Source organism: Diabrotica undecimpunctata, chromosome 2 (genome assembly GCF_040954645.1).
Source record: "Diabrotica undecimpunctata isolate CICGRU chromosome 2, icDiaUnde3, whole genome shotgun sequence".
NCBI lineage: Eukaryota > Metazoa > Arthropoda > Insecta > Coleoptera > Chrysomelidae > Diabrotica > Diabrotica undecimpunctata.
The window spans coordinates 161,842,713-161,861,280 of NC_092804.1; the positions used below are offsets into that span (position 1 = coordinate 161,842,713).

Here is an 18,568-nt window from a genome sequence, read left to right on the forward strand (position 1 = left end):
TTAACTGCCAATAATTGATAACCAATGCTACCACCAATCGCATGGGAGCTTGAGGCTGATGCTAAACGGTTAATTTCTCATGTTGACGGAGCATCAGCTGAAATTAATGAAACTGCAATGGATGCAGTTTAGTTTTATATAGCTTTTGTTTCTTATATAATTTTTTTAACATCCAATGTTTATTGCAATCTGTCTCATTAGAAACAATAAGCGATATGTATGATTTATGTACAATAAAATAGTGGGAAGCCGCCCAATGGCGAGCACCCAGGTAAGACATATAATATTATAGATTTAATCTATGATTTAACAATTAGTTTAAACTTCAACTTAACAAAGTTTAATACAGATAATAATCAACACTGACAACACATATGAGTATTAGAAGACTAAAAAAAAATCGAGAAAAGTTTTAGAAAGCACCAGAATAAAAACTTGTTATTTTACCGCATTTAGGCACTATGCTCCGTGTCTCCAGATTCACTAGAGGTCCAAAGGGTCTGGTCGTTTTAATCTTCTTACGTGTGAAATGTTGAGCAGATCCTTGGCCAACGGATTTGGATGGCAGGATAGTGTGGTCTTGTATGCAGAGTTCACAGCAGATATTGCTTCGCTAACTGTTAGTAACTGTAGATCGTGGTGTAATCTGTGGTTCGTAATATACCAAGGGGCATTGCATATTTGGCGTAGTACTTTCGATTGGAATCGTTGAAGTTTTGGTATGTTTTAAAATACATTTATAAATCAGAAGTTTGTTCTCCAGGCTAAGATTTGATTTTCGACTCATGTACCAATACATTTTCCTGTAGATTAAGCTGAGTTCAAGGCGTTTCTTCCAGATGTGGATGCCCCAATTAAGTTTCCTATCCAAATGAATTCCCAAGTATTTAACGATGGTATTAACTGGTAGTGGAGTGTCGAATGTAGTAACTGGTGGCGCCTCACCTTTTTTTAAAGTAAACGTTATTTGTGTTGATTTTAAACTGTTCTAAGGAGTAGTGATGCGCAATACAAGGTGTTGCTTCCTGATAACACCTCTAGCCACTCCTACTCAATTCCTATCCTCACCTCCAAGAAGTGTGGCTCAATCACACGGGTGAACCCCGGCAAACCTGAGCAACCTTACCGGAGATTGGGTAACCAACCCCAATGGAAAGTAGGGTCAGGGCTGACGAGGAAGGGAGAAATGGTCCTCCGAAAAGGGGGTTGGGCGATAGGCCAGTAACCTATTCTTGTAAAAAAAGTACTACTACGAAACCTTCAGATAGGCCTCGGAATGGACGGATATCAAGACGACGACTCTGGCAACGGAATATGGAATTTACGCTGGGAACATGGAATGTCAGAACGCTAAATAGACCAGGAGCACAGAGGATCCTTCTACACGAACTGAAAAGATATAAAATAGGAATCACTGCAGTACAAGAGACTAAATGGTTGGGAAAAGGTATCCGGGACACTAAAACACACACTATACTGTATAGCGGTAAAGATGAAGGAAATAAAGAATTTGGAGTAGCCTTTATCGTAGATAATAAAATGAAGCACCTGATAACAGACTTTCAAGCCATCAATGAAAGAATCTGCAAGCTTAGGATAAAAACGCATTTCTTTAACATAACCCTTATAAATGTACACTGTCCCACAAATGAACAGGAAGAAGACACTAAGGTAGCCTTTTATCAAGATTTAGAACGAATCTATGACTCAATACCAAGAAACGACATGAAAATGGTGATAGGCGACACAAACGCCAAGATCGGAAAAGAAGAAGAATACACAGGGGTAATAGGGAAACATAGTTTGCATAGAGACACAAATGAGAATGGTCAGTTTCTAATAGATTTCGCAGCTGGAAAGAATATGATTATCAGTTCGACATGCTTCCCACATCGGGACATACATAAGGGCACCTGGATATCACCTGACGGAAATACGATCAATCAAATAGACCATATACTGGCTGAAAAAAGAATGGCGACGAGTATATTAGATGTAAAAAGCAGACGTGGTGCAAGCTGTGACTCAGACCATCTGCTAGTACAGGCACGGTTTAGATGCAAAATCAGTCGACAGGTAAAGGAAAAATATACAAAACAAGAAAAACTAAACTTAGACAACCTAAAAGTCTCTGAGGTACAAGAAAGATTTGAGAGAACAGTGGATGAAAAATTACTAGAAGAAAACAGAGCAGACTCCACAATAGAAAACCAATGGAACACAATAAGCAGTATCATACTCAACACAGCGAAAGAAGTCTTAGGAACAAAGACACAACGGAGAGAAGAAACATGGTTCGATGAAGAATGCAAACAAGCTATACAGGAAAGAAATGAAGCGCATAAGAATTACATACTCAGACGTACTAGAGAGAGAAAAACAGAACATGAGAACAAAAGACGAAGAGCAGATAAACTGTGCAGGCAGAAAAAGAGAAAGTATGAAAACCAACGGATACTAAACATAGAGAGAGAGTTTAAGGAAAACGAAACACGTAGCGCATACCAATTTATCAAACATCTAAGACAAGGATACAAACCGAGGACTAGCCTCTGCAAAAATAAGAAAGGTGAAATCATTAGCGATATGGACGAAATTAAGAGAACCTGGATGACATATTTTAAGGAATTACTAAACAAAGGGACACAACTACCATTACAACAACAGTGGCAGCAGCAGGCACGACAGGAGGTACAACAACAAGAACTGGGGAAAGATGGAGAAGAAAATGAATTAACTAGACCCCCAACGCTAGAGGAGGTCCAAACGGCAATCCACATACAAAAAAGCCATAAAGCACCGGGAATAGATAAAATACCGGCAGAACTACTCAAGCAAGGAGGAAGGAATTTGACACAACAGATGTACCAGCTAATACGAGAGATATGGATAGAAGAAGAAATTCCCCAACAATGGAAGAAAAGTATAATCTGCCCTATTCATAAAAAAGGAGACAAACTGTTGTGTCAGAATTATAGAGGCATCTCTTTACTTTGTTCGGGATACAAAATACTCACAAACATCATTAATCGAAGACTACAACCTCTCACGGAAAAAATCATCGGGGAATATCAAGCAGGGTTTAGGCAAAATAGATCTACCATTGACCAACTATTTACAGTTAAACAAATACTAGCCAAAGCATGGGAATATGACATGGACGTTTACAATCTCTTTGTAGATTTTAAACAAGCCTATGATTCAATAGATAGAACAATTCTACCTAATATACTGAAAGAATTTGGCATACCATCAAAATTAATACGACTAGTGCAAATGACAATGACAGAAACAGAAGCACAGGTATGTATTCAGGGACAGATCACTGATGCGTTTACGATAACGCAAGGACTGAAACAAGGCGACGGACTAGCTCCAACGCTCTTTAATCTTGTTCTGGAATATGTAATTAGACGGTTGACGGTGAGCGGAAATAACATACTTACAAACAAGTCTACCCAATTAGCAGCATACGCAGATGACATAAACATAATGAGCAGAACAATGAATGCAGCGGAAGAAACCTACGTTGAGTTGAAACAGAGTGCAGAAGCAGTAGGGCTAGCAATAAATACAAATAAAACAAAACTACTCATACAAACCAGATCAAATAGACCGGTGCAACAACACTTTATTGACGATATAGAACATGTAAATAGATTCACATACCTAGGAATGGATCTGGTCGCTGGCAAATAAAGCCTATTTCGCGATGAGCCACATATTCAAATCGCGAGACGTACACCGGAAAACAAAACTCCGGGTCTATAAAACAATAATCAGGCCCATAGTAAGTTATGGTTGCGAAACATGGGTGGTGACACAGAAATCTGCCAATGCATTAGATGTGTTTGAAAGAAAAATATTACGTAGGATCCTGGGCCCAATAAGTGAAAACAACAACTGGCGAATTAGGTACAATAGAGAAATATACGAGCAATATAGCGAACCACCTCTAGCACAACATACTAAACTGCAGAGATTACGATGGGCAGGGCACGTGGTCCGCATGCATGAGAATAGAATCCCCAGAAAATTATTAAATGCAAGAATGCAGAGAAAAAGACCTGTTGGAAGACCTAAAAAGAGATGGGAAGATGAAGTCGATGAGGATGCCAGGAACTGCCTGGGAACGCGTTCATGGAAAAGAACAGCGGTAAATAGAGATGGTTGGAGAAGCCTGTTGAAGGAGGCCAAGGCCCGATTTGGGCTGTAGCGCCATTGGATGGATGGATGGAACTGTGTCATTGGCATATGTAGCGATTGTTGTTTAAGTAGAGAGTGGGTCTTAGTATGCTTCCTTGTGGAACTCCGGAACATATTGGAAACAGGTTATTGATTTCCCCACCTCTTTTGACGTGAAAGAATCGATCTGTCAGGTAGGATCTTAAAAGTGAACTTATGGGATGAGGAAATATGGATTGATTTTGAAGATAAGACATAGATGCCAAACTTTGTCGAATGCTTGAGAGACATCTAGAAATGCAGCAGTACAGTATGAATTTGCTCGATAGTACCATGTTGTTTCCTAAACCCAAACTGATAATTCGGTAAAACATTACTGTCATATAAAATACTCTCCAGTCTTCTCCAAAAAAGCCGTTCAAATACTTTGGATATAATAGGCAACAAGCTAATTGGGCGATATGAAGATACTTCCGTGTGATCCTTATTAGGTTTTGGAATAAGAATAATTTGAGCAACTTTCCATTGGCGTGGAAAATAACCTGTTTTTAATAATGAATTAAATATATAGGTAATTAATCTTACACCTTCGTTGGGTAGATGTTTTAGTACTAAACTAAATATTAAATCATATCATGACTTTTTAATTTCCAGATTATCAATTATTTCTTTGATTTCAGATTTCTTAGCAGATTTAATAGGCGGAGACATTTAATATGGTGCATTATTGACTTCATGAATAGCTACCTCTTCTTCAACTGAGACTTCCCTCTGATGCGGTTGATATACCTCACATAGATGATTTGCAAAAGTATGTGCTTTATCTATGTCAGTTTTAGCCCAAGTGCCATTTTGATTCCTGATTGGCATATTCATTTGTTCGTTGTGTTCTTTAAATATTTGTTGATTCCATTGTCTTTATGTTGGATCAGTTTTATTTTTGAATAGTCTGCAACTACTCCTGTTCAAAATGTTCATATCACTTACATTTTCCAATTTATTTTGATTGTTGAAGAGAAATATTTACTGAAAGAAATCATAAGTGGTATATGTCAAGTAGATATTTTTGTCAGTTTTAAATTATTTAGACTACCGTGCATGTCAATTATTAGGTAAAAAAAAACAATAATTACTTTGTTCATGTCATTTTAGATTGGTGCGTGTTTCGTTTAAATTTGTTGTTTAAATGATTATCTTCTTGTTGTAACAAAGGTTAGTTCGAAAGATCAACCAAATTAATCTATTTGCTAAAAACATAAACCGTCGTTTAAGCAATGCGGAATGCAATAGTAGTAACTTTGTTGGAAGAGGGAAGAAGTATGGGTTCTGTGGGCAATTTTTTAGGTGATCATCATTCAATAATTATACCTCATTATTACTGCCTCAAATTGCATCATACTTAAGAAAACAAACGTGGTCAGTGCAGAAAGAATGTCACACGTCAAACTTAAATCGAGTCTCATAAACAAATCTTAAGAAATCGAAAATTTACAAGTTAAAAGCTGTTTTCAAATCGGAACTGTCAGAAATGTCTGCCTATATTATTATATAAACGATTTAAAATGCGAAATACATTGATTAAATCTGACCCACAAGCTGAATCTTGCTTTAATTGATATGATACTGCCATGTTACAGTAAAAAGTTTACAGTAAGTTTACCACGGGAACCTGCTTATAACATTTTTTAAACAAATAAAAAGTTTCTTTTTTATTTGAAACCAATTTATTTTTTCATTCTGCCGCTGTGTTATTTAATTGTTTACTTAAAATAAAAAAAAACCTATTTTTTGGTGAGACAAAAAAATAAACAAAATTTATTTATAACATTTTAAAAAAATATTCTACTTTATAAAATAAGATTCAACATGTTTAGCTTTTAATCATAATAGAAAATGTCTCTATTTAATTTATTTCTTTGTGAGTTTTGCTATCATCATTGCCAACTTCAACATGTTCTTCTATATCTTCTAAATCTTCTGCTTCGGTAACATTTTTTACATTTATGCAAGCAACTGAGCGCAGACAAATTACACTGCATTTTAAATTGTTTTTATCCATGGACAACTTAACTCACCAATGCAAGATTTTTCTAGGCTCTGCATAAGCAAAAAAATTCTTGCAACATTTCCGTTGCAATATTTATTACACACAAAAGGAATACGATCACAAAAAAGGAATACAATTAATTTAACAAGCATTAGTTTATAAATAAAAGGAAAATTTTCGATTTATCCAGATCACCTTAATAAATACTTTCTTTTCGGCCACAAAAATGACAAACTGTCAAAAAACAAATACTCCGGTCGTCAGAGACGAAAATTACACCGACATTCTAAAAATCATACGAACAAGCTGAATTTTGCCGAGAATATCAATTTTCATCATCATCACTGGCTCGACAACCCTTTTTGGGTCTTGGTCTGCTCCAGGATCCTTCTCCATTCTGATCTGTATCGTGCTTTTTTTCTCCAGTTTTTTATTTTTAAGGTTGTTATATCATTTTCTATTAGTTCTAAGTATCTCAGCTTCGGTTTTCCTCTTGTTCTTTTTCCTACTGGCATCTGTTTGAATATTTTGTTTGGTATTTCGCCTTCTTCCATTCTTTCTACATGTCCTATCCAACGCAGCCGTCCTATTTTAATGAATGTTATAATATCCGGATCCTGGTATATTTTGTATAGTTCAGAGTTGTATCTTCTTCGCCATATTACATTTTCTTTTGTGCCCTTATATATGTGTCGCAAGATTTTTCTTTCGAAGGTGGCTAACAACGTTTTCTCTCTTTTAGTGAGTGTCCAGGTTTCTGAGCCGTATGTGAGTACCGGTCTTATTAGGGTTTTATATATTTGGCATTTTGTTTTTCTTGCCACGTTATCTGATCTTAGTTGCCTAATGAAGCCATGGTAACATTTATTTGCAATAAATATTCGCCTCTTCATTTCCTCCGTAACGTTATTATCAGACGTGAGTAGGGATCCCAAGTATATAAAGTTTTTTACCCCCTCTATGTTGTATTCTCCTATTGTTATATTTTGTGGCTGTCTTATTTCTGCGTTTTTACTTACCTGCACATATTTTGTTTTGGTCTGATTGATTTTAAGACCACTTTTTTGTGCAGCTCGTTCTATTCTATTCTAATATCAATTTTGGGACCCCAAAAAAGATTCAAAAAAGTTAACCATTTTTTACCCCTGGGCTTCCCCCTAAAACCCCCCGCAGGGGGGTAAAAATGCAATAATCGATTTTTTAAGAATCTGTACACCGTAGAAAAAAATGTTATAAATAAAAAATGTAGCGGAGATAATTTTAAACAAAAATGTTTATAAACATTTTTTTGTAGAAAGAACCGTTCTCTTAGAAACAACGCTTGAAGCGACCGTCGATTGTTCATGTCAGTTATGAGCGCGAAATCAATGTTCAATAAAATTTGTGTCAGCTCGGCGGTAAAAATTCGATATCTTTTCATTCAAGTGACCTATCGACAAAAATCAAGATGCGTTTGAAAGGTAAAGAGTTCAGCTTTCTTATGCAGTTTTTGTATTTTGCCAGGAATAAACTCAGTTTTTATAGAGGTGTTAAATAAATTAACGTGGTGCGCTTTTTGTAATTTTTTACAATTCTCGTGAGAAATTTTCATTTTAGAGATCAATCTTTAAAATCTATGACATGAAATTTCAATTTTGAATTGTTGTGGTAACTGTTCAATGGAAAACGGAATCTTTAATTCTTCCAGTGACTTGTTGCTTAATATTATTAGGACTTCCCGTGGTTTTAGTAAAGAACTCAAGACCGTAAATGAAACTGTTTAATACTTCTATGTAAACGTAAAAATATAAAGAAACTTAATTGTTTGTAATAATGAAATAAAAAATATTACAAATATATAATTAATACATGTTATTAGTTTGAAATCTTGAAACAGAATGTCTTTCCCGACCGGAGGGTCGCATTTTGCATTCAGCCAGATGTGTTTCCGTAGCGGTACTTCTTATTTTACCTTCGCGACAAGCTGTCACCGGGATGCAAAGGACGACAGGGGTGTCGTCAGGTCATTTTTAACATGAGTTGTGGTAACAAATATGAGGCATTTGAAATATGAATCAAAAACGCAGAATTTAATGTTTTACATTACATACGATCACACGTTACGAAAATGCTTCCAAGAAGACGGTTTTGAGTGTAATTTATAGCAGAAGTTAAGTATTTTTGAAAAACGTACTAGTATAATTGAAAAAAAAAGTTTTAAATGTTTTAGATCGTTTGTTGTGTGAAATTTTAAATCCAGCGTTTTTTAAGCATATTTCAAACGCCTCACATTTGTTGCCAAAACTCAAAACTAAAATTTCATGCTATACTTTTTAAAGGTTAGGCTCTAGTAGTCGAAACTTCATAGTGGCCAGTAAATGAAAGGGATAGATTGTACTGATCTCGTGAGAATCATAAAAAATGGTAAAAATCGCGCCACTTTTATTTATTAACACCTGTATAAAATATGAGTTTATTTGCGATAAAATACAAAAACTGCATGCGAAAGCTGAACTTTTTACCTTTAAAATACATCTTGATTTTTGTCGATAGGTCACTTGAACCAAAAGATATCGAATTTTTACCGTCGAGCTGATAAAAATTTTAATAAACATTGATTTCGCGCGCGGAACTTAGATGTAAAATCGACGGTCGCTTCGAGCGTTGTTTCTAAGAGGTTCATTCTACACAAAAAATGTTTATAAACATTTTTGTTTAAAATTATCTCAGCTACATTTTTTATTTGAAACATTTTTTTCTGCGGTGTACAGATTCTTAAAAAATCGATTTTTTTGCGTTTTTACCCTTCTGCGAGGGGGGTTTTAGGGGGAAGCCAAAGGTAAAAGTAATACTTTTTTGCATCTTTTTTGGGGATCCAAAATTAATATTCTCTGCAAAACTCAGCTTGTTCGTATGATTTTTGGGGGTCAACTCTCTGACGAGTGGACTATAATATTTTGATAGATTTAATTTAATTTTTATACAGGGCAATTCAACGCAACTAAAAGGAGAAAACTTTGTAAATTCACGTGTCCGGTTAAATTTGTGGGGCACTGTATTTGTTATTACTATTATTCAGATAATTTTACAGCAGACAAAAAAACCGTTTCTTTGCTCATATCAACTGTGTATTTAGCAGGTATTTTACTGTACCTAATATCAATTTTTTTAGGAATATTGGTAAAATTCTTATGGTACCTATTCGTTATCGATCGTAAGGGTACCTTCATAACGGAGACCATCGCATCGTATCCTCGTCTAGAGCATTGCAGTGACTGTGAACGCTCGCATTTAAAATAATGCATTTATTTTACCTGGCGATCGATATTATGGTACGATTCTATGGTCGAAGCGAGGGTCGGTGCCTCGTTGTGAGCGCCCACTAAGGCTATCTTTACTTTCTTTCCGTATCCATTTTTTCAATTAGAGTAACGAATATTATGTTATGTTGTTGTGTTCTAACAGGGCAACAAAATTGCATCTAACCGAATGTAATCGATTACTTATCGATTATTACGTTTGCCTCACATTTTTTTAAAACTTTCTTCCCGAGAAATTTACCTACAAATAACAATTTATGAACATCGGTAATAACAAAATGATATATCAAGTCTGAACAGTTAAAAATTATATGGCATGTACGAGTACTTATTTATTCATTTGATTCCTCAGTTTTATTTCAAAATAGCGAAATAAATTGATAATGATTTAACATTAAATCGATACGAGACAAATGCATGCCCACCATTATAGTAATTATGTAGCTAATTATTTTAGCCAATTTACAAAGAGAAATGATTATTGGAAAATTGCAGTTCACTTTTGATTGATCATAAATCTTTTTTTACGTTTACATTTGATTTATCAGACTTAACTTGTCTTCTACCCTGTGAATTTAATATTTGCTTAAAAGACGTTCCATTAAAAAAATGAATACCAATTTTTGTATTGAGCATGTAACATTCGGAGTAAAGGATATGCTATTATAAAAAAGAATGTATATACAAGCTATACGCTCCCGAAGTAGCTGAAGCTGTTTTCTCTTGAAGATCCTTTTTTGATGGCCATTTTGTAGATTTTCATTTTTGTGCTTCGGCTTATCTTCTTATCTAAACATTTTGTTATTTCTATAAAACGCTGTATTTCCCGCTTGAATTCTTCTTTTCAAATCTAGACTTTCATTTCTTCTATTGACTAGTACTCCCAAATATTTGAATGTTTCAAGCTCTTCGAAATTGTGTGCATCTATTGTCAGTTCTGTCATTTGTGTCTTTTTTTTGCTCGAAAACATTTGGTAGTATCTCACCACGCCCCTTACACTCCCTCATCAGTTATCTTTGACATCTTGTCTACTGTTTACTACTACAACAATCATAGCATTTATCAGGTTCCAGTGATTCTCGATACGGGAATGTAATAATAAAAATAATGTTTCGCAATGCTTCTGTATACCGTTCTTGTCAAGACATACATTAGTCTTCTCTTTGCCACCCCTTTCAGTTTCAGTTAGAAACTGAAACATCCCTGCCTCGTGAGGTTAGTGGTAAGACGTGAGGTTCTTCACTCACCCCCTCTATATTTTTCTGTCTGTCTCTCTCTCCCTCCTTCCGTCCCTCTAAGGCCAGTCTATCCTACCGAAATTACGAAGAGATATGCATGAGAGAAATAGGATAAAGTATATTAATACAATAATTAATTATTTATATAAATCCCAAATTTAAAACTACCAAAAGCTTACACAATAAGATTCCATTAGAAAAAATTTGCAAATTATAAATATTATTCCTATAGCACATCAGGCACTATTTCAATTTATATCTAAATCTTAAGTTTTCTTTTAAATACAAAGACTCTTCTGTACATACTGTACTGAGTTTAATTAGTCTAATTTATTAACTTTATTTATTATAAAATATTCTAACACTTAGTTTATTTAAAGTCTTTATTTAATTTATATATACAATATTCACTAATATATTTTTACATTTATATTTGAACTAAAAACTCGACTTCAAAACTAGAACTAACTGTAACTTAAATAAAAGGTTCCTCTATATTTATACTAAACAACCGAAGAGCTCTTGTTAACGACAACGGTCAACGGGTCGTTTTTGACACCGTCCCGTCGGCCGTTGCTCAGTGTCTTTCAGGTTCTTATGAATGTTTGTTCACGCAACGGCAACCAACCCGTTGGTTAACTTTTCACCGTCTACGTATCCAGTCTCCCTCGGCAAGACGTTCGACGGGCCGGTACCGTAAACCCTCAGTGAACCTTTTTAGTTTATGGAAGTGTGTTAACGGCGTTGGGCGAGCATCCGTTGTTTCAATAAATTTCTTCCTTTGTTGCCGCTAAAATATGGATTTTGATATGAAAATTTTAATAAGTGCGGTAGAAAATCGACCTGTGTTGTGGGATAAAACCACGGAAAGCTATAAAAATAAACAGCTTATGTATTAATTTAATTTAATCAGCGTTTTAATTTATCATGTACTATTCCTAACAATTTGCGGAAAGTTTCTTGACCCATTCGGAAGTAATTGAAGAATTTTGTTTCGCCTTTTTTCAATTCTTCGTAAAGTGTATGGAAAGCAGCATACTTTTCTCTTTCTAACAAAATAGGATGTATCCATATTTTTCTTTTACGCTTCTCCCGTTTCTTCTGCATTTTTTATACAAATAATACGCTAGTATAACTTTTTGCTTTGACGACAACATGATATAACATATATTGCGTGCACTTGTTACTTTAAAACTGACGATATTTCGGAGATTCCATACTGTCAACGGACGCATATCCCTTGAAATTTATGAACCGTCGACACGGGTACCCGTTTAGCATCGGCCCGTTACCCGTTGAAAAAAACGTTCGTTAACAAGAGCCCTTATTCTCGAAGCGGCGTTGACTTTCCAGAACTTACTCGATCGTCGTGGAGCCAAACAGGTCTTTTAGCGTAGAGGACCCGTGGATCTTTTTATTAGAAATTTCTGCCGGCAGGTATATGATCTGGAAATTACTTGAATGAGAAAGGATATTTACAGTTTAAATATTATGAGTCATTATTTTTTATCGTAACAATACTTTGTCTTTGCCACAAATATTTTGACACTCATCCATGATGATCTCTCTCAACCTATCAGTCTCACCTATTATCAATATCTCCCTCTCACGAAATCGCTCTGATATATTGATAAGAGAAATTGGAGAAAAGTGGGTTAGAACAATAATGGTTTTTGTATCTAAACCGCAAATTTAAACCGCCAATCCGTAACCCCATCTCGTACACAAATCGCTCCAATCTCGGAAAAAATTTACAACGTATAAGTTATATTCCAGCAGGATGTGAGGAACTTTTTGGATTTAAAAGACACAAAAATAAAATACATGGAACAAGTTTTTAAGATACAGAGACAAACTTTGTATTAGAAACAAATGTTAGTAACAATAATATTTATATGTGACTATGCACTATTATAATTTCTAATAGTTTGTTATTATTTGTTTCAGATCTACCTACACTGTAACAAAGGTAAAGACGAGGTGTCCATGCTAGTGGCGGCGAAGACTTCTGGGGCGACCCCCTTGGTTATAGCTTGCCGGAATGGACACTATGACGTTGCTGAGTATCTTATAGAAAAATGTCATGCCGATATAGAACAGCCTGGATCTGGTAAGGATATAAACTTAAGTTTAGATGTTAAATCGTAATTATTTTATATTGTGACATTTTTCCTTCGTTCTAAGCGGTTTTTAAAGTTTCGAATGCTGTTTATTGCAGTTCGAAGTTTATAGCTTTGAAAAAATAGAAACTACATGATATTTAGATTTACATTTCAAATTCACATATTTTGTATAGGGGGGACTTGCCCAGTACCGAACATATAAAGCTTTTTGGAATTTTTTTTTTGGAAACAAATATAAGAAAAAAAAAATATTTTAAAAGTAAACATGTTTATTGTTCACACAAAAATTAATATTCGCAAAATTATGTGGTTAAACATATCAAATTAACAAATAAAACAAGTTTATTTTTTTGTTGTGCTACAGAAACACGTGCCCACATTAAAAACACGTAAATCGCATGGGTAGCATAATAAAATTCATTTTTTTTTAATTATTTTGTGAGTTATGTAAATATTTTTATTTGCTTACAAATATTCATGTTGTGCAATTTTCACGCTTATAAAAAAGTAGATTTTCTTGATCTGTGCACTCCATGTGCACCCACCCCTTGCATGTAATGCACTGTACCCAATCTTCATTTGTAGTTTCTCCGCAGATGAGACACTCGGTAGTATCTTCTTTAGTGTTCGTTTCTAAACTTCCACTACTTGGTATCGTTGACGTGAAAAGTTATCTATTCATATCAAGACTCTTCTTTTATTTTTTTCTTTGTTCAAGCTGTTTGGTTTGGTTTTTCTGGCTGGTTTTTTTTCTTTTTTTTTTCTCTGCTACCTTTTGATCTTCTCTTGTGATTCCTTAAACCTGTTCTCCAACATAGTTTTATAAAGGGATCCAGTCAAAATCTCACTCATTTCACTTCGTCTCTGTGAATAATTTTCTTCCTAGCCTCATTTGTTACAGGTGAAACTGTGCCCGTAACAATTTGAAATAAGGAAGGCTTGAGGGCTCTGAAGTCCAATGGTGGTCTAGATGAAGGCGTTGTTGTGTAGGGGAATGTGTCACTATGAACTGCATTGTCTTCAAAAAAGTGAGCTGCAGTAAGATAGTCTAGACTTTGTAAGTTCCATTCTACAAATAGCTTGGAAAGCTGTTTTAATTAATCCAGCAATGTCTCTTTGGGTTATTTTAAGCGGGCGATATTGGTTTATCGACTTTGCATAAGTCTTATTGTACGCAGCTTTGAATGGTCCCATTATTGCTCGGTCAAGAGCCTGAAGTTTGTGGATGGTGTGAGGGAGTAGATTATATGAACATTGTAGTCTCTTGCATGTATAATTACTTGTAGTTCCTTGTGAGAACTGTGACCATCAAGTATCAAAAGAGCCGGACTTTCCTTAGTGGGATTCACTCCAGCAACAAACATTTTTAGCCAAAGCAAAATTGAATTGGCAGTGATCCACCCACTTTGTTCACAAGCAAAAATATTCCCCTCCGGAGCATCCTTCTTCAACTCTTCTGTCATTTTAACTCTACCTAATACAAATGGAGGTAAAAATAAATACATCACCTGTCACGTTGATAGATAGTAGCACAGATACATTTCTGCCTCTCTCTCCCGACGTGATTTTACTAACCTGCGTTTTTCTTTTCTGTGACAGAACTATTGAGGCATTATCGTGGACTACAGAAACTCCCGTTTCATCGCAGTTAAACACTTTTGAGGGAGTAAAGTTAAATTTTGATAGCAGTGCTTCTTATTTGTTGAAGAAGAGGTCCAGTTGTGGTTTATTGAAACTGACAGCTTTTTGAATACTTGTTTACTGTGGTTTTCGCAACGAAACTTGGGGGTAGAAGCTCACAAATACATAATAAAACTTGTCTCCTGCAATCTTTTTTTTTTTTCTTTATTAAATTGGTGCGAAAGTTTTAAGTGCTCAGCTAACTCAAATGCAAATCTAAAAAACTCTTTTTTTGTTCACAGGCATCATCTTGTTGTCTAAATCTATTAAATACTCAACTAATTTGGTTTATAGCTCTTCAGAAAGTGTCTTCTTAAAATTACTCATTAGTTGCTTTATCCTCACGTTCCTACCTCCTCTTAGCTGTTTGATTCTGTGTTACAGCGTGTTCTTTGGGACAGAAAAATGAAAATAAGCTTGTCTAATAGTCATTTTGTTTTCCAATAATTGCTTGATTGTCATTTTCATCAAGTCTTCTGACCAAACACCCCTTTTTTTCTCTTTCTTCATCGTGTTCAATGTAACTGGAAAGAAAATAAAAAGAATTAGTTAACACACAATGTTTAGTATCCGGTACTGGGCAATTCTTGACATTCGATACTGTAGTAGCATTAACACAAACTATAAGAAAATAAAATCTACTTGGATCCACTATCATTATATACGTATTTTTTGTGTGTAGATTACATAGCATTCTCCAATTTGTATTTGTAGTGATGGATCGTTTCCCAGTCTCTGTTTACTTCTTCTTTTTCGATCCCTGTCATTTGTGTGTATTCGGTAATCGTTTCCTTGTCAGCTTGGTCTCTCTTTATTTTTTTCTTTACTGTCTCTGCCATTTTTGTGTATTTGTTCGTGTATCTATTCCAGTTTGTCGTAGATTTCGTTTTTGTATTCTTCTTTTACAATCTCAGTCAATGTTAAGTTAGTTTGCTCGTTGTTTTATTCTGATGTAAGGCAGTCTTCCACATTTTAAAATCTATCACATCGCCTCTAATAAATTATGCATAAGTTTTACGTCTTGTACCTTTCCACCACTTCTGTTAGCTTGTCCTTTTTGACAACTTTCGGTTTTAGACTGCATGTTCCATGTTCCTCTTCGTATTCTGTTGTTTTTTTCCAATTATTGTTTGGTTTTTTCTTAAACTCTGCTATTCTTGTCTTTCTTCATAACCAATTTCCGTTCCTCATTTTCAACATTTCTTTTATTCTTCATTAATTTTTTAAAGTATTCATTGTGTTATTTTTGTAACCTTCTTTCCTGTACTTGAGATTTCTATGAGACATCTCTCTTGCTTTCTGCACATATTATAACCTGTAAGCAAGTAAACAGAATAAGCAAATAACATACATACAGAAGATTATATATACCAATTAAAATACTCGTGAAAAATGCTTTACCAAAAGTGAATGAATGAATGAATTAAAGTAAATACACAGCTGCTCAGAAACTAAAGATTATTATACGAACTTTGGATATCTATATCACACAAACCGCTTGTCTATAAAAGAAATCAGGTGTATGTTAAAATATGATACGGCAAAAATGAATAAAGTCGCAATACAATAGAATACGTTTGTATATAGGTATAAATTTAAACAAACCAAACAATATAAAGAATATAGATACCCATATCAAATAATGGTAAAAAAAATATATTTAATTATATAACACAGTAAATACTCTAAAATTAATGTTTATATAAACGTAAAATGTTCTTTTAAAAGTTCAAATCACGACACAATATGAAATATGTAGTTCAGCACATATGACAAATTCGTAACAAAATGCATATACCACTAAATGTACTCGATATAGCAGCAATGTAATTTTGGCAACAGATAGTGTAGGTTGTACCCCAATGGAATGATAGCACCCGCTATCGAAAACGATGTCTGTCTTCTTCGACATACAATAACCACAAAAGTATCGGCCATGGAGTAGCAGGCCGCTATCCCTAATTAAGACACGACTGTATCGGTTTAGCAGATGCAACTCGTCTCTCTCAGAACCGGCGGTTGGTTCAAGAGTTGTTTTTTACAAGTTGGGTGTATAATTACCTAGCGATCTGCAACTTTAACGAAATACACTCATTTTTCTATGGTTCATTGTTAACAACAATGTATGAATGAACACTTTTTTATTTGCAGCATTATATAACAACCGTTTATTGTTAAAAAGTGTTTCGAGTTTAAAAAAAAACGAAAGGAGGAGAATCGAAACTAACAAAAGCTCTGTTAATATTTTAACAATGTTTATATAAAGTTGCGAAACTGCAATACTCACTGGGTGTTTTAGCTCTACCTTTGTCGTACTGTTATTTATTTTATCCTCTCCTTAGAGTAGATTACAGGAACAGAAATCAGAGAATAAGATGGTAATAATATAAAGTACTAAAATAGACAAATAGCACAACTGTAAACAAGAGAATCAAATTGTAGAATCATTGAACAATCTTTTAAGGATTTGTTGTTTGCTTTTTATAATTCAATACAGAAGTGTGTCCGCGAATATTAATTTTGATTGAGGTATACATTTGTATTGAATATTAAAGTCTACATCTTTATAGATCTGTTTTTTCTTTTTCAGTAATGTTCGACGGCGAAACCATAGAGGGCGCGCCGCCACTATGGTGCGCGGCGGCAGCTGGTCATCTCGACATCGTAGTATTGCTAATTAGGTACGGGGCCAAAGTCAACACCACCACGCGTACCAACTCCACCCCCCTTAGGGCTGCTTGCTTCGACGGCCACATGGATATCGTCCTGTACCTTGTTCAGAACGGAGCCGACATAGAAGTAGCTAATAGGTAAATATCTTCATATTTGTAGAAGGATCATTTGATGAAACAATACTTCTGTCCATTTAATCTCGTCAAAATATACTCAATACTACTAATCCTATCACCAATGATTTCTATGTATTAATCCACTCAGTGATCCAAGACCTTGAATCTATTTATTTGTAGAATCTCATTTTGTATCAAGTGTGTCGTTAAGAATAAACCACAAGTTAATTATCTAATTGGACAAATTATCTCGTTTTGTTAAGTTAAAAATATAATAATAATTCGTGGTAATGTCAATATTTTTGTGGGTTCCTATGATGACTTTATTTGAAAACAGTTTATTCGATTACTAGAGATCAACTGGAATGAGTGAATACCCGTCTGGCAAGTAATGATATCATGTATGATGGTTATTGCCGTATATTCCATCGTATTCAATCATAATAAAAAAAATCCTCTCATAATTCTATTGCAAATAATAACATCTGGAAGTCGAAACTTCCATTAAAGAATTTATTTTATCATTTATGATTGAGTCCTTTTAATTTTCCTTTTATCTTAATTGTAAAATTTTTCTCCCAATAATTGCTTTTTATTTTGGTTTGAACAAATTTTTCCAATCCATCTATTCATATTGGTGTTTTCCCAAGTATTCAATTTTAATTTAATTATTTTCGATACATTTAAGAATATGGACTATACTCTAAACAATTGGGACTATACTTGAGGCATCCATCTTTCAGATGAACTCAGATATGACGATACCAGACTAATCTTCGCTGAGAAGTTAACACAATTAACCCTTTTAGAAAAATAATATCCTAAACAGTCTTAATATGGTTCAATAATCGATCTAAAATTGACCACGGTACCCACTGGTCAACTGAGGATTGAACCAGAAGAAATCCTAAAGCTACCAATGAGGAAACTGTTGGCCTTCGTTGAGGCTATAGTACTAGATTTAAATGGAAGATAAAACAGGATATGATACAAAGGCCTTAAATTAAAGTGCCTCGCCTGAACTAAGAAGAAGAAGATGTGTATATTGCTATTTGAACCACTTACTGCACTTTCTCCCTTACGTGATTATTCCATTCTTATATTCTGTTTAGTATCCACTAGTTTAGTAGTACCTTGTTCGTTACATTTTTTTCTGATGTCTTCACTCCCTCTTTCGGTACTTCAGCGTATTTTCAGTAATTCTCA

The 18,568-nt window shown here is 34.6% G+C and overlaps 1 protein-coding gene across 6 annotated transcripts in view; it reads left to right on the forward strand.

Moving 5' to 3' along the window:
• Nucleotides 1-18,568, forward strand: part of LOC140435149 (protein fem-1 homolog CG6966) — a 239,290-nt gene that overhangs the window by 196,769 nt on the left and 23,953 nt on the right. For all 6 annotated transcript variants that reach the window (XM_072523891.1, XM_072523890.1, XM_072523892.1 and 3 more), the window contains exons 2-3: nt 12,718-12,880; nt 17,164-17,383. In XM_072523891.1, coding sequence (XP_072379992.1) covers nt 12,718-12,880; nt 17,164-17,383 — 383 coding nt within the window. The remainder of the gene's footprint in view (nt 1-12,717; nt 12,881-17,163; nt 17,384-18,568) is intronic.